The sequence below is a fragment of the Drosophila tropicalis genome, unplaced genomic scaffold (genome assembly GCF_018151085.1).
Source record: "Drosophila tropicalis isolate 14030-0801.00 unplaced genomic scaffold, ASM1815108v1 contig_443, whole genome shotgun sequence".
In the NCBI taxonomy this organism is placed as follows: Eukaryota; Metazoa; Arthropoda; class Insecta; order Diptera; family Drosophilidae; genus Drosophila; species Drosophila tropicalis.
In genome coordinates this window covers 504,619-529,325 of record NW_027172907.1, presented here as the reverse complement: position 1 = coordinate 529,325, position 24,707 = coordinate 504,619, and the positions used below count along the sequence as shown (strand labels likewise).

The following is a 24,707-nucleotide window of genomic DNA, read 5'->3' as shown; positions in this document are numbered from 1 at the left end:
AAATAAAAATGGAAGAATATTCCCCCATGTCTACGGCGGCGAAATTAGTGTAAAAGTAAAAGATAAACAGCGGTTAAGACTTACCGTATTGAGATACTCGCGACTCATCGCGATAGGCCTGCGGTTGATTGCTGCCCTCACTGGGAGCTCGCTTGAAACCGGGACGTATACCATTCGTGCGAGTCTGGTGTACATCACGACTGACATCGTCGATGAACTGATGCGACTTCTGGAGGAAAGTTGAACCCATGCGTTGGCCTTGACTCTCGGCCTGTTGCTGAATGGACTGAGAATAACCATAACGCGGCATTGTTCCAGCCCGATCCAATTGATCTTGTGAGGCTGGATATTGTTGTCTCATAGTTGCATTCCTATTAAGGGATTGTGTGCGATTTTGTGTGGTCACTGTACTTCCGCCACGTTGCTCCTTGCGCAGTGTATTCACGTCCACATGGATTTTGGTAGGCATTTCCGGGCCACGATCAAACTCCATGGGCGATAGAACGCGTTCGTAGGTGCGTGGTAGACTGCACGAACGACCGCCCGATTGAGGTGCGGCGACCCGACGATAGCCCTTGGTTAGACCATCGCCATAGGGCGACCACAGCGGTTGAATTCTGGCACCTTCCACCTCGCTCTCGTAGTCACTTTCGCGGTATTCGCCTGGTATGAATTTCGTTGGTGTGGCTGGTGGTGGCAAATGCGATTGACGCGAAGGAGTTCGACTAGTGGCCGGGCTATACGGGAAGGGTTCCAAAGGAGGCTGCTGCTGCTGTTGCCGCTGCTGCTGTTGTTGATTGTCAAAGTGAATAACCCGCTTGGTTTGCTGCATATTTACGATCCTCTGGGAGCTCTCCGTCGACTCATGCATCTGCATAACATTCTTTGTTTCGGTGGCTACCTTAGCGGTGTGCATGGGAGCCCCAGCTACCGCATTATAGTACATGGTAGGACGGGAAGTTGCCTGCGGCTGTTGCTGTTGCTGGGTGGCCGCTATAAACTTGGCCGCCACGGGCTTAGGCTTGAAGACCTGCTGACTTGGCTGTTGGTGCACCTGACTGGACTTGTTGTACTGTTTGGAACTGGTTTCCGTCTTGATCTCATGACGAATCTCCTTGCCGCCAATCGGTTCGAATTTGGGACGGGCCGCATAGCTACTTCCCACTTCCGCTGGCGTGGGCTCAAACTCCATGGGCGATGGCGTCACCACAACCACAGGTGACTTATGCCCATTGGCAATGTTCGTCCGTGGCGTCGGAGTGGGTGGAAATACGACCCTATAGCCCTTAATATCCGAATCCGATTCATTGGCCCGCGAAACTGAACGGAAGCGTTCATCAATTTCACTGCTATAATCACTGAACTCGGCAGCGGGTGTCTTCCGTTGTGCTGGCACTGGACTGGGCTGGTTCACCACTGAGATGCCTGGTGTTCCAGTCGAAGAGTATTTCGTCTCGTGATGACTGGAACTGCTGCTACTTTGTATATTTTGCGAAATGTTGCTTGTCATGCTCGAGGAAGTGTATTTGTAATCCTGCAGATGGGAAAAGCAATTAAAAAATTTAGTGGAAATAAATATATGCATGCATTTGTAAACATTTATCAAGGATAGAAAGTAAAGAATGAAAATTATTGCTGAGATCAGGCAAATGCATTAAAGTTGATTAAGCTGCATGGTTTGCGGTTAATGGTAAGGCAGACTTAGTTATCTATTAAGATGAAATCAGGATAAAAGTTTAAGTACACTAACAACCAGTTGCAAAAATTTGGGTAATACATTTAGAAAACAAAATCAATTGAAGCGTTTAGAAATCAAGCAAGTTATTTGTATATCATAAACGATTGGTCGTAAATTGGGGATAATATTTCATGCTTGTCCTATTTAATTGATAAACATTTCTTCAACTAGTTAATAATTAAAAAAGGACATAAAGATTCAGATTCATGAACAGAATACTTGAATTTAGGCATTCTGAAACTTTTAGAATTGTGTAAAAGGTCAAAATGGAGACGTTATTTTAACTACTTTAACTTTTAGAAGACAATAGGAACAATTTAGTTTTGACTCATATATGATTAGTAAAACAAATTATATTAGAGATATATAAATGATTGTAAGGAAATATCTGATAGTTAAATGGCAAGTTGCGAATTATGGAGCATGTTAGGATTAGGCTATAACAACAACGACAACAACACAGAGACAATTTGCAGTTTATGGGAGCGTTTTTCAGCTCCAAGTGCTACACAACACACACACATTAAATAACAATGCGAACCTTCGCCTCCTGACTGTAGTTTGATAGTGTTGGTGGCTGCGGTGGTGGTGCTTGCTGTGGCGGCACCACCTTGGGAGTTATATAAATCTGTGCAGGCGGCTCTGGCTGCAACTTCGGATGTGTTGTTGACGACAGCAATGACGACTTGGTTTCGTAGTAACTTGTCTCGGATTTGCGATAGTTAGAATGCTCTTCTGTATCGGCTGCATAGCCACTCGATTTGAATGATGTTTCCATAGTGATCGGCTGCTGTTGGTGTTGTTGCTGGCGGTTGCGATTGCCCGGCTCGGCATCGGACTCACTGCCACTATACTTGTAGCGATCACTCTCGTAATCACTTTCATAGTGGCCGCCGAGACGAGTTACAGGGATCACGGGTGGCGGTGGGCGATAGGAACTACTGGCCAACGGTTTTGTCTGTGGCTGTGGTGTCAGAGTAGGCACGGAGTGTGGCAAAACTTTACTGGGTCCCTGTATGAGATTCTGTTCCAGTTTCTGTTCCATTGTTTCAACCAGCGAATGACGACGCACTTCATCAGTTTTTGGGGCAAAACAAATCTCTGGCGGAGTTCCTGGCTCCAGTTCAATGTTAACCAAGTGTGTGGTGCTGGATGGTGGTGGTATAGCCTGGGGAATACTCTTGGCCACCTGCTGAACCAAGAAGGGTGCATTCAACTCTTTGGTCGGCGTGGGTGTTGGCAACTTGGTTACAATACTTCGCTCTGTTTTCTGTTCCACATCACTGGAATAGCCACTTACACCAGTTGGTGTCCACAATTTAGACATGGCTACACCCTCAGCCGACGGTTTGGGTGAGGGTGAGCGTGGATTCTGCTGGGCAGGTGTGGCTAAAACTGCCGCCGGACGGACTATTGGCTGTCCATATTCCACTTTCACCTCCTTTGTCATTGTTGTCTCATGCTGAACTGTCTGAAGACCCAGGGGCGGTGGAAATACCGATACTCCACCTTGTGGTGGTGCCTCTATGGGTTTTATTTCTTCGAGTATTTTTATTTTCTCACTGATCAAGGGAACTTTAGGTTCCACCGGCTGTGGCTCGGCTGGTTTTGGTGTATAGCAAAACTCTGGTGGGGCTCCTGGTATTAGATTCAATGTCCTTAGCTCTTCAGCCAGATTTTGGGCTTGCGGTTGACGCACCACTGTTTCGAGTGGCTTAAATGCCAATGGTTTTGGTCGTTGGGTTACAGTCTCCTCATCAATTTTCTTAAAGTAATCAAAGGAGGAGGACGAGGATTTTTGTTCGCTCTGCTCATATCTAGTGCTCGTCTGGGTCTGCATTTGCAGTGATGGTAGTGGTGCTTGTTGTGGTTGTTGTTGTTGCTGTTGCTGCTGACCATATGTGGTTGCCACCACTGGGGGACAGGGCTTTGGCGGCACTGGTGGTGGGATTTGTGTTATTCCAGTTTTGACGCTGGTCGAATTGTTGGTTTGTGTCGTTGTATCGAATTGATCCATGCTGGCAGTGTTGTGGATGTTGTTGGCGGTGGTGTTGTTGGTGGTGGTGGTTGTGGTTGTCATGGTACTGGTATTGGTGGGTGGTGTCTTGGGTCGCGCTGAGAGCTCGGGCAGATCAAGGTAAGTCGATTTGTGTTCTAAACGCATTGTTGCCTCGGTCGTGCAACGATGCTCAGTGATAACTTTCGACTCGGTTAGACCATGCAGATCATTGGCTGTGGTTACGTCAGTTTGATTTGTTTGATAAGATTGCGGCTTTTGGATCTGGTTTTGATTTTGATTTGGATTCTGTACATATATATGTAGGATGTGTGTGAATATATATATGTAGTTGAGTTGAGTTCAGTTGAGTTGAGTTGAGGTGATGAGTTGAATGGTGGGGAAACCCATGTGTAATGAGCAAAGCGAAACGAACGACGTTGAAATCATGAGAGAAGAGAATTCACAAAATGTTGGTTTATTAAATTTGCAAATAATTTTTGTAACATGGTCAATAAATAGATATTTAGATATAGTTTTAGATTTAGAGATAGTATTGAAAATTATAGATTTTAAAAGATAAAACGTAGACTATGTGAGGAGAGATTTATGTTTTTTTTTTTTTTGTTCTTTTTTTGTGTTTAAATATTGAGCACATGCACACTTACTTCAGTTTTGAATTCACTTGCTGCAACCGCCACCGGCGTCGTCTCATACACAATGGTCTTAACAACTTCCTGCATACGTTCCGGTGATGGTTCCAATATGGCACAATCGGCTATGCTCTTGGCCTCACCACCAGCATTGGTAGCCTTTACCATATATTTGCCAGAGTCCGTAGTTTGGGCTACATAAAATCGTAAAAAAATTAAAACGAAATGATTTTATAAAACATAAAATAAAAGTGCAAATTACCTCGCTCTATAATCAGACGATAGGAATTGCCCTGGGCAAGCAGACGATGTTCAGAAATGCCCGACTCCTTCAATGGCTTATCATCTTTTAGCCAAACCACTGTTGGATCGGGTAATCCAGTCACTTCCACTTCCATAATAAGTTTTTCTCCTTTCTTGCTAACCTGTGCCTGCAGACGTCGGCCAAAGACTGGTGGGAATACGGTCTCTGTAATGAGAAGATATTGAATTTAGCCGACCACACATTTGGATCACATCTGTTATTTTCAGAGCTCTGTGTGGTTGCACCCACTTTTAGAGCAAAAAACCAAACAATAAACATAAATAAATATTAACTTTTTATGTGTCATTGCCTAGACAAAACGGTCTTGAAAACATCTCCTTTGAATAATTTACTAAACGATCATGATCACGATCAAGCATAATGAGTAATTCATGTAGACAGGCAGTAAAAATAAACGACAAATCTTTGCATCTGCTCCTGACCCCTGCCATCTCAGCCTGCCGCCTCTGTCACTGCCTGAAAGGCGAGTAAATAAACGATCTTGTACTATTCAACGGAATTTTACATAATAATTGCAGACAGAAAACATATTTCGGCAATTTTTCGGCTAAAGAGTGAAGCAAACTTTGCATTGGCCAAGTTTTTCTTTTCTTGGCTAACAACCCCGGGGGCAAGAAAATAATAAAAATATTGTAGATTCAAGATTTTCAAATATAAACAACAACATGAACATGAAAAACGGCAAAAAAAAAAAAACAGAAAAAACCCCATTCCACTAAAAACTCATCAATATTCGTGGTAGATAAAAGGGAACTAAACGGGAAAGGGGACAGAGAGGCATTCAAGGCATTGACGTTTGAAGATCCATTGACGCCCCCGACAATGACACTTTAATGTTGTATGTTGATTGATGTGGCGCATGGATGGATAGTGTATTGGGGTTGAAGAATGGGAGGAGGTTAGCCGCAAGACCGCAAAATGCTAACATATGATATTACGCTATGTGGGACTATTATTCCCAAATGTTTTCAGTTTATCTATGTAGTTTTTCCTTATTAACAATTCGTCGAAGTTGTCGAATTTCACAGAAAAAAAAACTAATTTAAACAAAAAAGTATGCCGATAATGCAAAAGAAAAATAAAACCACTTACGAAAAACCAAAAAACAAAAAGAAAAGAAAGCAAATCCTCCCATCGATTACTGTATAACATGAACCTCATTGGTATGTACATACATATATGTATGTAAATACTACCATGTACCTATATTCTATATATTTTGAAAACGTGGACTATCTTGGTCACTATTAAAAGCACTGTAGCGCCTCGAACGGCCAACATACAATTTCGTAACTTTTGCATTCATAGTTTCTAAGTGCGAATTCTAAAATTTTTGGATTTTAAATATATAATAGCTTTATATTTGTTGGGGTTTAAAAACGAAACAAAATTTTTGCGATTAGAGGGTATGTAATTTAAATTAATACTCACTTTTCACCACCAAGTCAGCTGTACTTGTCGATTGACCCACTGCATTGGAAGCTGTCACCGCATAACGTCCTGCATCTGCCACACCCACTTGTTTCAGTTCAATGGTCACACGATTAAATTTATTTGAAATTTTCGTATGTCCATCATCGAAGAGTTGTCCCCCATTCTTTTCCACTTTTATTTCGGGCGATGGATAGCCATCATATATGGCTTCCATGCTGACATCGGCACCCTGATCAACAATTTTGCCAGTAAGGGGTGTTGTGAAACGTGGGGCAATCTCCTTGCGCAGACGAGTGGGCGAATCGGGAATAACCAGAGCTTGTGTTGAACCTCCTCCTCCATTGGTGGATTGGAAGAGAGTGAATGATTTCTGTTGCACACTGGGACTAGTCATCTCTTTGCTCTTGTGCAACTCCTGGTAATGATGGCTCTCCACAATTTCGGGACGTTGTTGTCCCAATTGTTTGAGGGATTGATCTATGTGGGCCGAAGAATGATGGACTTCAGTTTGTGGTACATTGCCTTCATAGGAATTGACCTGTGATGTGGAAGTTGTGGTGTAAGTTTGCTTTTTAATGGTTACTCTTGACGATTCGGTATTATGCTCTTGGGACATGGTCTGAACTTCACTTGTCGCTGGTATTCCACTGCCAATGATATTGAGAAAAGCCACACAGGTGGCCTTACCAGCCTCGTTCTCGGCAACGCAGCTAATCTTGCCCACTGCATCATGTGTTAGCTTCTGTATGGTCAAGACTTGTCGCTCACCACTGGTCGACACTAGGAAATTGTGTCCATGCACCGGCTGATCATTGAAGAACCAATGCACCTTAGGGGTAGGCTTGCCCTTCACAATGCACTCGAATTTGACAACATCATCGATGTGAGCCTGTTTATCGCTAAATAGCTCTTTGAATTCAGGACACAGGTGTCTTTCAACGATTTCCACTGATGACTGACTGCTTCGGCGATTCTCTGGGGCATTTACAGACTTGACAATCAGGTGAGAGAAACACTTGGCATCGCCAGCCCGATTGGATACCTTTACGGTATACACACCCTTATCCTGGGCACTCACATTGTTGAGAATTAACTTGAAGATGCCTAGCTCGTTGTCTTCCTGACTGGTAACACGATCATCCAAATGCACCTCCCTATTGGTTAAATACCACTGGGCGGTCAGTGGTTGATCGCCACTGGCCTGAACCTCTAGGACCACCTGTTCACCCTCGTCCACCAATACGTCGGATAGAAGTCTCTCGAATTTTGGTTGCGTATCCTTTGGCAGTGATTGTCTCTCCGCTTGGGCCCTAGTGGCCGGCTCAGCCTGATTCAATGGCGTCACTTTTAGCTCACAACTGCTCGATGTTTCGCCAGCTGAATTAATGGCCACCACTTTATAGTTACCAGCATCCTCCTGATACACTTCCTGAATGATCAGAGAGCAACGATCTCCTTGGAAGAGAAGCTGAACATCTGCCGATTCCTTGACAGGACGCTCATTATGATACCAAATGACTTCTGGCTCTGGTTGTCCCACAATCACACAATCCAAACGGACAGATTTTCCCTCGAATATTGATACATCCTTCAATGGGATGTGTACAGCGGGCTTTATCGGCTCAATATCGCTAGCCATCTCAGAGTCTGAAGTCTCGTTCGGCAGGCGACCCTTTACAATAACGTTGCAGTGACTATAAGCCTCGCCAGCTAGATTTTTGGCACTCAACACGTAGGATCCGGCGTCGTTGGGATAAGCTTGCGGTATTATTAACGTTACGCGTCCGTATTCATACTGAAAAAGCGTATTCGAAAAAAGCAAAGATTTGGTAAACGAAAAATTATTGCAAAGCAGTTTATATGTATATACATATTCACCACACATGTGTGGTGGAAATACTGAACAGGAGATGAAAAAATTGTAGGAGGAAGAGGAGAAGGAGGGGGATCTATTCAATTTTGTTCTAGTTTTTGTTTTACTGGTCAGCGAGAGGTGTTTGTGAATTACCTCACTCTTTAGGCCCCGTCAAAAGAAAACAAAACGCAATCGATAGTCGATCAAATCAAATTAAAATGGTAATTTAAAAGAATAGAGGAGGGATGAGAAGGGTGAATAAATTCTTTGTCATCTATACAAATGAAATTTCCTGTCAAACACATCTCTCTCTTTCTTTTTCTCTCACTCTCTCTATCTTTCTATCTGTCTGTATATGTCTATATCTAGTGCAATTAAATTTTCATTTTTACACTAATTTTCCAACTTATTTATGTTTCGGCAGCGTTTTTCGCTGCGGATGCTCGCTCAAAAGGCGCATCCGGTAACGTCCGCGTCATGTATAAGTCCCAGTGAATAGCCCGGTGAGGTTGATAAAGGAGGTGGGGGGCTGGATTGGTTGGTATCCCCACTAATATTTGGCTGACGGGTTTTGTGTTTATTTTCAAAACACAAAATAAAAAAGTCTCAACATCTTTTGTTTTGCCCCAAATTGCAGGAAGCATCTCATTTCTTCTCTCAATACACAGGTGTTTCAATAGATTGGATTAAAACAAAGAATAGAATAGAAAAATATTCTGAATTGAAAAACGTTTTAATTCACTTTTAATTTCCATAATGAGATCATGTTTTTTCTGTATTCATTTGGGGGGTGGTCAGCGATTTTGTCAAACAAGGCGGCAATTAAAAGTGTCGACAGTGAAATCGTTTTTGCAAAAATTCATATTCAAATATACATATATCATAGATTTTAGTATATATTTTGTATACACACACACAGCTACAATGTTGGCGCCCACAATAAACAAATTGTCTGCCACAACAAGAGGAGGAGGAGGACGCCCGACAGAAAGACAGACAAAAGACTGTGTGTGGTGAATTGGATTTGCTATGCCATAGATATAGCAAACGCAATCGGGTTTTGGGTGGAAAAGCTGCCAAAAAGCAACCAAAAAATTAAAAAAATTGCAACTATTATATGACAGGGGCAGAGGCTATTTGCTATTTCGCTTAGATCTGCAATTTATAATCCTCAAATGCAGCGGCAGCCGCCTCATCATCATCATCATCATATAAATTTTAATGCGTCGGCGTATTTTTAAAACATTTGCCTTGAATTTCGGTGGCACTTTCTGATCTGTTTCTAATGATCAACAGTGGAGCAAACGGGCAAATATGTGCGTGCACACGCATTGCTGACGTCAACAAATTCAAACATGTTAATTATATATGTACATTTCTATGTATAAAAATCGTTTTTTTTTTTTTTTTTTTTGGAACTAACTATGTAGAGTCCTAACCACCACATGCAACGCCCACCCAAAACAGAAAAAAAGAATCAACACGACCCATAAAATATCATTTTCTTTTTTTCCAGCAAACGAAAAAATAAGAAGAGAAAAAAAGAAAATCATCTTTATATATACAAACATTCACTCGTATATATGTATACATCTATTTGTGTGGAAATGGGCAATAGCCTTTCCTCCATTCTGACAGACAGACAGGCAGATGGGGGGAATTGTACTTGGGTGCCATTATTTGGAATTTGTATAAATTAAAGCCTTGCAAAAGCAACAAAAAATTGAATTTTCGCAAAACATTCAACATTTTTTTTCCTTCTTATATTCTAAAAAGCTTTGATAAGATTTATAAACTAAATTGAAGCAGATTTCTTTAAATTCATTGGAAATGTCAATAGGAATAAAAAATGAATGTCATAATGTTTGTAGATTGCAAAGCAAAAAATCTCGTACTCGACAATTATTCCCGTGATTCTTTAAATCTTTTATAGAGTTTTGCATTTAAGAGTAATAAAAAATAAACTTGTAAAATTGGGCAGAGAAAGTCTCACATAGTTTTGCTAACCGTAAGAAGCTTATATCGGTGGCAATTGCTTATGCGTTTCTAAATTTTGATTATATTTTGAAATCAGCTGATAAGAGATCAAAGTATTGAGATTTTGTGTTGAACTTGATGAATATTTACCTTGGAATCGCGTGGCTGATATGGTTTGCCATTGTGTAGCCAATATATATCTGGTCTTGGAATGCCACTGACAATGGCTTCCAATTTGATTTTTTGACCCACACGAGCCATGGCATTAGACAAGGGTACCTTAAAACTGGGCAGTTCAGTGGGCTCCAATGCTATAAAAAAGAAACTAAATGAGAGAGAACTCCCAATATGTATACACTCAAGTTAACTTACGTTCTACTATTAAACTAGCTGAACAGTGTTCAATGCCAGCCGGATTCGAGGCACTACAAGTGTAAACTGCATCATCTTCGAGAAAGACTTCTTCAAATCTTAGATTCGCCTCGCCGTTATTATAGCTGATGACATAATCGGGTGAGTCATCGATGCATTTGTCGTTCTTGAACCACTGTACAGTGGGCAAAGGAACTCCCGATACGACGCAAGAGAATTGGAAGGAACTGCCCTCAGTGGCCTTGCCACTCTCCAAAAATCGTACAATGCGTGGTGGCACTAACTGCAATTCTGTGGCATTCTCTCGTACTGCCAGTGTGGCATTGGTGTCACAAGTGCCAACCAAATTCGAAGCTCTACAACTAAAGCGCGCCGAATCGGCGGCAAAAGTTTCCTCAATCACCAAACGACAAATGCCCTTATCAAAGGTGGTCTTGTAGTCGGCATTAGATACAATGCTGATGCCATCCTTAAACCACTCGACAGTTGGCTCTGGTGTTCCAGTTACCTCACACTCGAAGACAAAGCGTACGCCCTCCCGCGTCACCGCATCCTTGAGTGGGCGTGTAAATAGAGGAGACGCATAGCGGAGTTCGGTGAAAATTTGATTCACTTGAATATCCTTTCGTATGTTCTCGGTCACAATGCGCTGCTGATCGACCTGATCTCGTAATGTTTGCAGGCGTGCGATCTCCTCACGCTGTATGCGTGCTTCCTCTTCACGCTTCACGCGGGACTCCTCCTCACGCTTAATGCGAGTCTCCTCCTCGCGTTTGGATTGCAGACGCACCTCCTCCTCCCTTTTGGCAATCTCTCGCAGGGTCTGTATGCGTTGTTCTTCCTCTCTGGCGGCCTGTTCGCGGGCCAATTGCTCGCGGGCTGTTTGTTCTCGTACTGCCATTAGACGTGCCTCCTCCTCGCGGACTGCCTGCTCTCGCAAGGATAATTCTCGAGCGGCCAGCTCTCGCTGGGCCTGTTCCAATGCTGCCTGCTGTCGTTGCGTCTCCAGGCGAACTTGCTCTTCGCGTGCCGCTCTTTCTCTGGCCTCTGCCTCACGCATAGCCTTCTCGCGGTCTGCTTGGTCACGAGCCTCACGTTCATTTTGTTCACGTTGTCGTTGCTCTTGCTTCAAACGCTCCTGGACAATGTTAATGTCCATTTTCAGTTTGATAAACGATTGGAAAATGTTCATCACATCGTTGTAGAGTGTCGAGACTTTGGTCATATCATGAGCACACTGTGAAGCACTGTCCAACTTGGATCTGAGAGCTGCCTCCCGATTCGTTACATATTTCTCAATGTCATTGACCAGATTAACGGCTTCGACAGCATCGCGCAGATATGGAACCTTGTTCGAGACGCTACTGTAAAAGTAACTAATCTCACGATATTCTGCATCGATCTATGTAAATGAAAGTAAATTAAATTAGTTATAGAAATACAAATATCCACTTTAAGTGAAATCTCACCTTCTCGACGACCTCAAAGAATTCAGTTGCCTGATTGAGACTCTTTCGTTTTTGCTTCACCTGATCCTTGAAGCTTTGCCATTTGTCGTTGAGCTTGCGTAGCTCGTCCTTAACATAAAGTTCGCTCTCTGGATTACTGATCAATAGCTGTTGGCTTGTGGACTCGGTAAACTTTTCAATACGCTTCTCGAGAAGCTAGAGAAAATAACAGAAAAAAACAGAAGAAGTCAGCCCCAAAGTTAAACCAAAATAGCTCTTAGCCTCTATCTCTGCTTCTACATACTACTGGCCAGCTAATTAACCCATTAGGCAATGTCTAGGCAAATAAACACGCGCACAAGTGCAGCCAAGCAGGGAAAGATACTTTTTTGTTTTTTTTTTTTTTTTTGCTCATAAAAACTAAAAATTTCGAATATTTCGAGACACACATAGCATAGAACGTCAAAAGCAATTTATAACAGCAAATACAGAGAGAAGTGCATTAAAAAAAAAAAACGAGAAACTAGAAAAGAAAAAGTCCGAGAAGCATTCACAAAAATCATATATTTATATATCCACAAGAAGATGTATTTCATGTATTACCACCGACAAAAAAAGTTTTTAATTACAAACTAACGACAGCTGCCGCTGTCTATCTTAAAAGCCCATTGCCTGTAGTTCTTCGTTGACAGCGGACATTGGATAAGAGTGAAGAGAAGAGAGTTGCGATATTTTCGAAATGTCATTCCTACCCAGCGCATCTCGCAATAGACAACAACGCCATGCGGAGTGTCTCTATGCCTTCTTTTTATATTTTGGAAATTTGATGAATGTTGTGTAGCTGCCACGAGCCACTGGCAACCGAGTGGTTGATGGTGATGCTATGCCTGAGTGTTGTGACCACCCAAAAGAACTCTGGGGGCTGGGATTATGCCTGCTATTGGTACTGGGGAAAAGCAATGCAAAACAAATGATACAAAACCAAAACTCTTGCCTCATGCCAGGGCGTGGGATCGAAAACGAAAGGAAAAACTCATTGAATCTATAAGGCTAGAGTGCTACCTCAATTGTGTGTGCTGTTTGGCCCCAGCGTCTTTGATGGGGCGTTGATTTCAATTGCTTGGGCATTGAACACTATAAAAAAAATTGATTAGAGGAAAACCGATATACGTATTTATGCATCGTAAACAACTTAATATGCATTCATGTGTAATTAATTGATGTCTAGCGACCTATCAGTAAATACGATCAATTAAAGAGTAGTTAAGAATAACTTTCTGGGCTTTCCCATGGTTCATCGCTGGTGATGTTTTTCCTTGTGCTTAAAATAATCTTTAACCTGGCGACGAAGTAAACAAAAAGTAAAGTGTTTCCAATAAGTTCACTCACCTCTATGGTACGTTCAAAATACTCAAACGCCAACGATGTGGTCTTGGCTGCAGCCAAACTATCCACACTTTGTCCATTGATATCATGCAGCTGTTTGCTAACACTATCCAGACTACGATCAATATCCTCCAGATCATTGCGGAATTGCTCGATCTTCTCAAGGCGGTCCAGTGTCGACATTCTGGCACTGCTATTCGATTCGAAGTGAATACGCAAATTTTCCAACAACTTCAATATGCGATCGGTGTCGATTTCGCGAGCACCCGGCGGCTCCAGTACACGTACACGATCGATCAACAGTTCGGATTGTGTGATTAACGATCTAAATTTATCCATACACTGATCGCGGAATCTCTCGTGCTCGGCTATGGAGCGCTCTACACCCGATCCGGATCCCTGTTGCTGTTGCTGCTGCTGCTGTCTGGCAAAGTACTCATCAATTTCGCGACGCAATTGTACGATATTCTCGAGGAATTGCAATATGCTTTCGACAAGAGTGCGATAGTCGTACTTGATACCATCTAGTTTTGCCTTAAGCATGCGCAAATTGTTGATAACCTGCTCGATCTTGGATATTGATTGTTGATCCTTTGTTTGAATGGATAATGTTGTTTGAATGCGTTGTTGTATCTCATCCTGAGCTCGTTCGATATCCTGGCTAACATGAGAAAGTTTCTCACGGGTGCTTGTCAATAGTTGCTTCGACTCGATACTGGGTGAACTAAAGATTGGATACAATTGTGTATCCACTTGGGTGCTCTTGGCAACGGTCTGTAAAAGTCAAAAAGCAACATCAAGTACATTCTCTCCCTATTAGCTCCTTGCTTACCTCTTCGTTATCACTCATGACTTTTTCGAGGAGATATTCCACTTCACGCTTCTCTCGTATACTTGTTGTCCAATTTTCCAAACTGCTCGTCACGTCGACCTGCCGCTTACTGAAGCCGTTTAGCGTCTCTTCCACTGCCTGCGCTGAGGATTTCGTCTCAAGATATGGATCCACAATCTGCGCAACGATGTCGTTAAAAATAGCATTAGAGAAACTCAAAAACAAAAACAAAAAAAGAAAACAGAAAATCAACCGGAAAAAAAAAACCACCCAAATGAGTTTTATTTTATTTTAGTTTCTTGGATTTTGCCTTTTTGGTTGATTCTTTTGCTCAAGTGTCGCGCGCGCGTTTTTGTTGAGAATGTTTCTTGGGGAAAAGCGTGGCGCGTGGCACGCATCTGCCTGCGGCCAGGGTCTGTTGCGTTCTGGCCTCGCCACAGCCCCAGTCTCGAGTCCAGACCAGGCCAGACAAGACCTATCTAACTATAGCATATATAGAAGAGCAAATTGCTTTCTTTTATTTATGGACACATCTCGAGTCAAACGCAACAACTAGACTCGAGGCGTCCAAGCGTCAGACCGACAAGCGAATTTTCTAATTTCAAAAAACCAACTTTATATATCTCTGTATATATGTATATATCGGCTGCGGCTGTTGCGGCGCTTCTTTACCCCCTTTGCATCATCATCTCATCAAGAATATATATATACATACATAAGTATATATGTATATATGTATATCTGCACATGCTGAGAAAGATAGAAGGAAAAATGACGTTGTCGTTTCTAATATATGTTTATGGCTAACCGAATCATATTGTTTATAATTTATGACCCAAAGATGTGGTGTTGGCAGGCGAAAAAGAAGTTTTTAGCTTGGTTGTATATGAATTTAAAAGTGTGAAAATACACAAAACTTTCTATACTCTTGATTTCTCTAGGAGTAGCCACATATCGAATCTTTATATTTTATACTGATCAAGTTTGCGTTTTTGAATCAGAAATTCTCAAGTATAACTTTAAAATACATTCATATATTTATGATTATCAATGGCCAACTGTAAAACTTCCATCTGTATATCACATGGCACTAGCTCCACTTCATGTTGCTTATAGGAGTCGAAAGGCAGCACTTAAATTTGCAGTACTCTAATATGTATAACCATAATCAGATGGATGCTCCCTAACTAAACTCTAGTGTAAAAATTAGCTTCCTTCTAAAAATAACAGGCACAGCAATAGCAACGGCAGCAAGTTGCTGATTCTTCGGAAACCAGCCAGGCAAAACTGCGGTGCAAATGTGCAAGCTGTCAGCAGCTGACATTGTCGGTTAGTGAATAAAAAAAAAGTATATAGAAACTTTATACTAGACATGCATAGTGCTTAAAGCTTTTAGCCCTGACTTTAGAGAATTCCAAACTAGAAACTAATGAAGATTTTAGCTAAATAATATTGTATATATACAGACTTTTAGGTTTATGAATCGTTGGCCCAGCATCTTTAGTTCGTTGAAGCTTGAAGCAAATTGTGACCAGGTGGCCTGTAGGAACTGCAATTTGTGCTCATCCGGAGTCTGTTGAAGTTGACGCTGCAAGTGATCTAGCTGACTAGAGAGCTCGTTGGCCTGATCAAAGAAATTGATCAATAGAGAGACATTATCCACACGCTTCAGCACCAAATCCTTGAGTTCGATCCAATGTTTGTGCAAGGATTCGGCTTTTGAGTCGACATCGTAACGTTGCTGAGGGCTCAGAGATTCGAGATGGATTTTAATAGATTCGAGGAGTAAATTGATTAGCTCGCCTTTGATCTGAGAATATAAAAAATTTGTGAATTCAAAAAAATGAACGGAACAAATTTTAATAATTACACCAACCTCAAGATCCTGCATTAGCTCATGATGTTGTAAGAGGAATTGCTTAGCCTGCTGCACGTTGCGTCCCATATCGACACTCTGCTGGAGTTGCAGCTGACCGGATGCTCTCAGCCAGGCCAAAAGTTCATTGTGCTGTGAGAGAAAATCGCTGAGAGCTTTCTGAACTCTTTGCTGATCCTCACTGCTATTGGCACAGATACCTTCGATATATGCTTTGCGATTCTCTAGCTCATCCAGCACACGTTTCACCCCGAGAGTCTCCTGTTGAGTGCGTCCCACCTCATCCAATATGCCGTAGCCAAGACGCAATGGTTCTTCGGTGAAATTTCTGACATCCCTTGCCACTTTGGCATACATGGCATAACTCTCTGGCGAATTGGGAGGCAATTTGACGCTTGCCAATTCCAGCTCTAATTTTTCCAAGACACTTAGCGTATGCTCGGCCTTGCCGAAGAACTCACGAGATTGTTGCAACCAATGTTCACGTTGATCAATTAGATCCAAATGTTCGGTGCAACCACTGAGTACCGCATAGGCTCGTGCACATGCTTCATCGCCAGCGAAATTGCCAGAGGCTTGGACCTTCTCCTTGGCCCTTGTGATTTTGAGGGCTCGATCTCGTAACAGCAGAGCCTGTTGCTTCCACTCTCGATACTTGCTAAGCATCTCATTTGCCGTATGTTCGCATTCGCCCAGGCTGTACAATGTATTTAACTCATGACGTGCTTGTTGTAGGGCCGCCTCCAGGTCAATTAATTCCCTTCCCAACAATGCCAATGCCAGGCACTGTTCAAGCTGGGTCTTTCTCGTCTGCCAGGCCAATTCTAGGGCATTTCGACGATCATGCAATGCCTCCAGCCATTGCTGCACCTGATGGACAGCTCTGGTCGCATCCCGTTTGATGTGCTCTGGCCGTGTATCGAGTGTCTCCAATTTTTCCAACTCCTCCAGTTGGGCCAGCAGCTCATTTCCATCCTTCAGAGCAGCCATCACTCCGGTTAACATGTCTATGCGCAGTTGCTTAAATCTATTGAGGAACTCTTGCACTCTGGCCACCTCAATGGGTAGCAATGTCTCACTGCAGGCCATTTCCAGTTGATCCATGCGGCGAAAGCATTGTGTCATCTTGTCATGGAATTGTGTGCACAGCAATAATATGTGTTGGCGATCCTGCAGCAGATTCAATATATCCTGCCAAATAATATTCAAGGTATCGGCCATGGCATTGACCAACTCCGAACTGATTCTTTTGCTGGCCAGCAATTTGTCGGCCTTCTGTACAAATTCCTCCATGGGACCAGGCAGATTCTAAACCAAGTCACAAAAACACAAATTATTGCAAAATACTAACATATACTTAGTTCATCCTGTCTTCTGACCCACCTGTAGATTGCGAAGAGTCTCATCGTGCTCCCTTTGCATGCGCAACGATTCATCGAAATTGCTTCCAAGCGAAGTAATTTTTGGTTCGAGTTCCACAACTTTAATATAGATTTTTTCGGGGCTCTGTAAAGGTTTTTTAAATAACGATTTACAAATTTTCCAAACGTCATTTGAGAAATTGTTGTACAATTCCTCATAAATTAATGTCAATCAATCAATCCATAGAGTCAACTCATAGTTAAATAATACATATATGTTTTTCCTCAATTTTGCAATAATTCTTTCTACAATTAAAATATGTTTTCAAGAAATTTTGTTGCGTTTGTAAATGTTTTGCATTCTGGCACATTAAAATAGATTTTATGCATTTAGCTGTTGGGTAATTTGAGATTTCAAAACCCAAAATGCTACAAATGTGAAAACATTTTCAGCACACTTTATGAGGAAAACATAATTTAGAACACTTTCTAGTTTTTTTGTTGAAAATGATATGCGAAAATTCATTTTATAAATGTATAGAAATAATTTGTATTAAATTTACAATGACTAATCTGTTTGGACAATTTAGGTCTCTTCATTAAATTTAACAGCTTCAAAATTGAAATAAAGTTCCCCTTAAATCAATAATTCAGAAATATGCCAATAATCTACAAGGAATGAAAATGTGGCAGGTAACTGTTCCATGGAGGAATCAATGGATTTACTGCTACATTTGTAAGTACATATGTATGTATGTATGTATATATGCATGTATGTAGATAGCCTTTGAAAGGGTCTCTCCCCAGCCTCAACCCAGTATTATGCCTTTGCCCTTGTTAACAGTCACGTTCGGCAAAATTGCAGCACATTCTCATTCATGAAACTTGTCGCTTAACATCGACCAAAGCGATCTTTGGGCAAAAGAAGTAGAAAAACAAAACATAAAACCTGCTTAAACCACAGGCGGTTGAGAGGCATTCAACTTGGTGGCAATGCTGCACAGCAGCTTCTAATTTTGGTAGTCGTCGTCGACGTCGTTGTCGTTGTCGTTGCCGTTGATGCAGCAACACTATGTAGCCACTCTTAGTCGTTGTCGTAGTCGTCTGATTGCAATGAAGGTCAGCATTGGCTGTTTATGGTAATGGCATCCGTTAGTTTTTCCTGCTGTGGGGATGAGCATGTGTCGATATAGATAGCAGTAGCATGTGGCACAATGCCGGAGACGCTGTGAACCAACTACCAACTACTGCGTTCAGTTCACTACACTTCTGGTCAGTTCAGTTTAGTTCGGTTGATTTGTGTTGATTTTTGAGTTGAGTGAAAGCTTCTTTAAAATTTTTTCTTAATTTTGATGGAAACTTGCGTGGGCGTTAATTTGTTGAAATTTTTATATTCGATCGTTTGTCTCTTGATTAAATCGATTTTTAATTTCAACAAAGTTAAGGAGTTTGCCCTCGAGGGCTAGTGCTCTCAATCATTGGAGGTCTCCAGTAAAACTAATGACTGTAATCAATCAATTACAATAAATACTAATAACCTATGCTATTAGAGGCGCCCATGTTTTCCAATGTCCAGTTCACTGACTCATAGCGACGTGAGTGAGTTTTCAATATGCATAAATGTTGTTGGGTTTGGGGTTGGGGTTGGGGTCGCTTGGACAGTTTTCCAAAAACAACTAACAAACTTGGAGTTGTAAATCACGTCACCGTCGTTCGTCGTCTAACTGAAATATGAACCATAAATGGCATGACATCACTATAAACAGCCCGACCATAACTATAACCATACATACCCATTATGCAGATGAACGGTAGAGAGGGCGGACTGTGAGGCGCCGTTGTCTTCTTCAACCTCACCCCCCCCTTCTGCAGCCCATTGCAAAAAATATTTTGTTTGAATCGTATTTCAAGTGCCGCACGCACCGAACCGTTAAAATGTGCATTTGGACATTTAGAAGAAGATTTGTGTTGTAATAATCCCCACACATGGCGGAAGTCAAGGAGTTTTGCTATGGTAGGAGGGTGTATATTCCACCATTCCGATGATATAATGCTACATAGACCCCATAGGCAACAACAGCTAACAAAAAAAAAAAAAAAAAGAAAAAAAAACAAAATACCAAGGCAAAGGTAAGAGTCAGAGTCGTCCACTTTTTTTTCGAAGGCGCTTAGCTGCAAACACGTTTTTGGCTTTTTAAATTAATACCTTGTGGCAGCGGATAGAACACGATTTCGATATGAAATTACCTTGACTTGACTCGATTGCTTATCGTTTTTTTTTTTTTATGAAATCATTGCGATTGCGCATTTCTATAGCGAAGTGTGGAATGAAGTGGAGTATGGAGCTGGTGCGCTCTTTCATTAAAGACCAAAAATTGCGGAGGCGTTCTTTTGAGCGGTTGATTTACAGGATTTGTTAGATGATTGTCAGATAAAAGGCAAGTGATGAAGACAATTTGTGTTTTCTTATTTGCTAGGGGGTGCGGAAGGTGGCGGAGAAGGCCAGCACTTTCGATCGCTTGTTGTTGTGGGCGTTATTTGAAACAAATGATGTATTGTATGATGCAATTCCCAAGACTTGGACTTTGTCAGCTGATCTTTGATTGGATTTAATTTCAGCTTAAACATTAATGTGGATAATTAACATGTGTCCGAGCACTATATAGTTGGGAAATATGTTGCTCGCAATGTGTTATTGTGTATCTATCCTTCGCTTTCCCCCCTGTATGTGTCTATGCTGTTCTTATTACCATTAACCCTGAGGTGTCAGCATTATGCAAATTAGCTAGAGCGAACATACATATACATAAATGCATATATGCAATTTATTTTAGGCTGTGAATCACCAATAGACAGACAGACAGACGCAGACACAATCAATTTTCACGTTTAGCTTAGTTGTGATAGTGTAGCTCTTAAAATTGGAACAAAGAGTATCACAAGTGCGCTCAAGAGTCGCGAAAAGTTAGTTAGTTCTTGGCTAAATAAACGAAATCAACATAGAGACAGCCATCATAATCAAAAAGAAAAACTCTTAAAAACTTTTTATTTGTAAATTTTCTGCAATTGCGAAATGAAAATTAAGAACTATGGGGATAGTTAGATAGAGAAATTATCATTTGTGGTCCACACACAATGTACTGTTACGTATGTTTTTAGTGCGGTGTGTGTATATGCATATTTGAATTTGTGTGCTCTATAAAGACCGCTAATTGAATACAAATTGTCATTCGCTCATTAAAATGACATAAATCAAATATACATATTGTGGGTACCTACAGATGTTTATACAGCATATCGGGGCCGGGACCGATTCTCGCACACCTACAAATCCTAATCCAAATCAAACATAACCTAACCATTATTTTGCGGTTGCGCTGGGCCCATTAAAAGTTTATGTATACAAATAGCAAAACTAATAAAAACCACATTAACATTTGCCTCTCTTTCTCTCTGTCTGTCTGACAGTCTGTACGTGTATGTATGTATGTATGTGTATGTCTGTTTTGTTGCTCTTTATTTTTTACATATGTTGTGCATTTTGCGATTGTGTATGTGTGAATTGATAGAGAGCAAACAAAATTAATGTATTGTCCAAATTGAATATGCAAATCCAACTAGGGACGATGGAAAAGTTTATCACAGTAAGGGAGAGAAAATAAAAGAAACTAATTTGAGAATACTTTTGGATCAAAATTAATTTCGGAATTCGATCTAATGATTAATGAACTATAAGTTTAATAGTATACATTTAATAGTCGAGTTTGAGTGTCAGCATAAAAACCATATCACTCATTCGCCAAGTTGCACATGGGAATGAAAGTATCAAAGTAAATATCTTTTAAAACTGAATATGTTTCATTATCATACTGAGAATCGATTTCAGATTCTTTTTGAGTTCTGTTACGAAATTTCCTATAAGTTTCGACAAAAACTTCGCAAGTTTTCTTGAAACTTCCTCCATAGATTTCAAAATTATTTCTTTAATTTATAATAATTATTCTTAAAACTTCAATCAGATTTCAATTTTTATATCCAAAAAAAGTTACTTCTGAAAACAAAAAATGTTTAAATCCTAAAGTTTTTACGCCAGACTAAAGTTTTCTTTACCCATTCTATTCCCAATGGCAATTGCTAAATATGATAGTCAAAACCTTTTCATAAACAAACTACAAAAGCCAATTGCATTCAAAGGTGTTGTAAAACATTTCAAGCACATCTCGTATGTGCTTTGATTGCTTTTGTTGCTGCTATTGCTGCTGTTGTTGTTGTTGTCAACACGCTCTAACGCGTTTCGCATGCCGCTGGCAACATCCCATTAAACTTGACTTGATTTTGTCATAAAACAAAGCAGAATAAAAATCCAAAAACAAATAACATTATACTTGTATATTGTTATTGTTGTTTTGTTTGGTGTTGTTGCTGTTAATTTCACAAAGGTTAGTTCTCGCAAGCGCCTCGTCTGATCTGATCTAATGTGATCTGGCCTGGCCTGGCCAGGCTGGGCATGGCGTGGCATGTGATGTCAGACTTTTTTTAAATTCTATAAATATATATCCCCATATGTTTCTCTGTTTCTGTTTCTGTATCGGTTTCAGTTTTTAGGTCTTTGTGGGTCGCACTTTCCCAGGCCGTGCCATAAAGGAATTGAAAAATTATGAGTGGGTAAGAGCAAAAGAGCAGAACGAGAGAAAAAGGCAGAGCAGTAAGAGAGAGATAGAGAAGGTTGTTTGGCAATCGCTAAGCGACCATCGAATGCAATTTAAATTTCAATTTAATTCGCAAGCAAGTAAAAGATAATTTCTATAATTGTTTGTACAAATTGTTGGCCACGACTTGCGGTCCAGGTCGTCCACAAGCCACAGACAGCAGCCGCAGCAGCAGCAGCAGCAACAGCAGCCGTCGCAGCGACGACTTTCATTGAGCGTTTATCGGCAAATATCAGTTTTCATGTAAACATGCAATATATTTTTCGCGTCTCTAACTTGAAAACGTGCCATCGCTGCCTGCGTCCGTTTGGTAATTACCAACAGCAGTATCCACCATGGCAACGGCAGCTGGAGATCCTCTTTTTAGGTATGCCGCAACTGGCAACTGGCGCTGGCAAAATTTATGCCCCACTGGGTGCTGGTTACTCTACTCCATTCCGTTCCGTTCCATTCCTGGCATCTCTCCACCTTCACCTTCATCTAAACTGAACAGCTACTCCTCCTCTGTTTCCTTCTTCGTTTATCAATCAGTGCGTGCCAAACTGTTTTGTCAGCTACGCTAAGTAGGAGCGTTGCATTAAGTCCAACTGATAGACAAGCCGTATACATATATACATACATATATATACATACATAAAAAAAAAAACCAAAACCAAAGACCGGCTCTCTGACTCTTTAGGTCTTTGGCATCTTTGCTGCGCTCGTCTGCGCATAGAATACATTATTTTAGCGTTTTGGCGATGTTGACAACGTCAGCCAGCCATACCGCCGCCACCTCTTGGTATTGGTGGTGTTTGGTTACTACTTCTACTGTCAGTTAGGGTTGGAATTTATTCCAATCATTGATTAGATTTATAGCCAATACGTTGTTGTCGTTGTTGGTGAAATCGTTGTGAAAAGTTGTGATTTTAACAACATTCAATAATGAACACCTCATGTGAATCATGTTTGCAATGATGTGAACTCCAAAATGATTTCTCTTCAACTAAAAATGGGCAAGTTTCAAAAGTTCTCTGTAACAAATTCACATAAAAGAGTTGAATTTTTCAAGACCGGTCTAGACTAGAGATGATCGATCATTTCTGAAATTAGTTAAAAAGAACAAGGTCAGCATCTCGGTTCAAAAGTCGTCTACATCAAAAGCCATATTATATAGAAATTGTAATTCCAAAAAGTATTTTGGAATCCAGTTGATTATTTATAATTTGAAATGTTATAGATTAATAAATCTAGTATTTTAATTATTGGCTTGCGATACTAAATATTCCTTTTTCATCATGCCAATTTCGGTCACTTCGTGTTAAAGGGGACTAGCTAAACATAATCTATAGTCAGAGAATCATAAATCACAGTGACAAATCACAAAGCAGTGACTTTGAACATTGCAGCCCTAAAGTGTTGTTGCTCCCTACCAGCACCCCTTACACCCATTTTCCCTTCTCGTAGCTACTCTCCTTTTACTTCACCCACTAAAAGTCCAAGTGCGATTCGAAGAGGTATGCCGCGCAAGCTTTTCATGCGTAAATTTATGTGCCTGCCAAGCGTCGTAAACATTTCTTCTTGCCTTGGCTTTCTTTACCACCCGATTCGCCCCCCTCTCTCGCTTTGCCAACCGCCCTCTAACTCTTTTCTATGTGTGTGTCTGTCTGTCGGTCTGCCTTGGTGTATCTTTGTATCTTTGGGCTGTTTTGCGCAGCTGCAGCCGTTTCACCCACGCCGGGCCCAAAACGACGACGCCAGGCACATAACTCACACTCACTAACACACACACACACAATAGACAGAGAGATAGTTTAAGAGATAGAAAGAGATGCATACATAAGTATATGCTCATATGTCTAAGCAATTTATGGGTGAAAATCTGCGACTTTTACAAATGAAAATGCCATAAATTCAATTAGAGTTTTTTTTCTCTTCTTCTGCAAATCAGAGCAAATCGCATCCGATCCAATGAGGAGAAGAGCCTTCTTCTTCTGCTTTTCTTTTCGCCCCAATTGCTTTTTCGTACTACTCCAAAATGCTAATGCCAAATTAGTTTCGCGCATTTGATTCAATTATGTGGCAATTGTAATTTGGGGGTGGAGGAGTGGAAATGGTTGCTCCATTCACTATTTATTTAGAGAGTATGGCTAAACAAATATTGTAAATCTCTTTGATGTTGATTCTCCATTGCCTCGCTTACTTTTAATTGCTTTCGCATTTAGCTCCGCTGACCAAGAAAACATGAAGGAAAAAAGAAAGAAAAAAAAAGGAACACACATATTTTGTAAGCAGGCTGAAAAAACCAACACACACGCACAAGCACATTTACAGTTTCCACTTGTAAATAATTTGGTAAAACGGAAAAAACCTATTGCGATAAAAATGTATGGCTTTTCTTTTGAAAGATTTGCGTAAATCTTACCAAAAGAAACTCATTGAGATTGATGCTTTCTTGCCCAAGAAATGAAATGAAATTAGTTTTTTTTTTCTACTTTTTAATAGTTGTTGTTGTTGTTGTTAGACATGGGCATCAATATGGGACACGACTGAGACTAACGGGTCAAAATGATGTTGTTTGTAAATCGTGTGGGATTCCAGGTTAATATATGGGCCATGTGCTATGGTCCTATGGGCTTGACTAAATATTTAATAGGCGAAACTGAAAGTTTTTAATCAACAAATTAATTAACAGCATCAATTTAATCACATAGATGATGAGATGATGATGATGTTGGGAAATGCATTTATAAATAGGTATTCAAT

General features: G+C 40.9%; 1 protein-coding gene across 9 annotated transcripts in view; it reads right to left on the bottom strand.

The window, feature by feature from the left end:
* zormin overlaps positions 1-24,707 on the bottom strand; it is a 39,360-nt gene that overhangs the window by 7,155 nt on the left and 7,498 nt on the right. For 5 of the 9 annotated variants that reach the window (XM_068285927.1, XM_068285928.1, XM_068285929.1 and 2 more), the window contains 12 exons: positions 17,276-17,398; positions 15,485-17,200; positions 14,017-14,193; positions 13,188-13,958; positions 11,820-12,014; positions 10,351-11,752; positions 10,129-10,289; positions 6,144-7,941; positions 4,650-4,856; positions 4,403-4,581; positions 2,280-4,043; positions 85-1,534 (listed from right to left, as the gene is read on the bottom strand). In XM_068285927.1, the coding sequence (XP_068142028.1) occupies positions 85-1,534; positions 2,280-4,043; positions 4,403-4,581; positions 4,650-4,856; positions 6,144-7,941; positions 10,129-10,289; positions 10,351-11,752; positions 11,820-12,014; positions 13,188-13,958; positions 14,017-14,193; positions 15,485-17,200; positions 17,276-17,398 (9,943 nt within the window). The remainder of the gene's footprint in view (positions 1-84; positions 1,535-2,279; positions 4,044-4,402; positions 4,582-4,649; positions 4,857-6,143; positions 7,942-10,128; positions 10,290-10,350; positions 11,753-11,819; positions 12,015-13,187; positions 13,959-14,016; positions 14,194-15,484; positions 17,201-17,275; positions 17,399-24,707) is intronic. The other 4 variants (XM_068285935.1, XM_068285934.1, XM_068285930.1 and 1 more) reach the window with 3 other exon arrangements.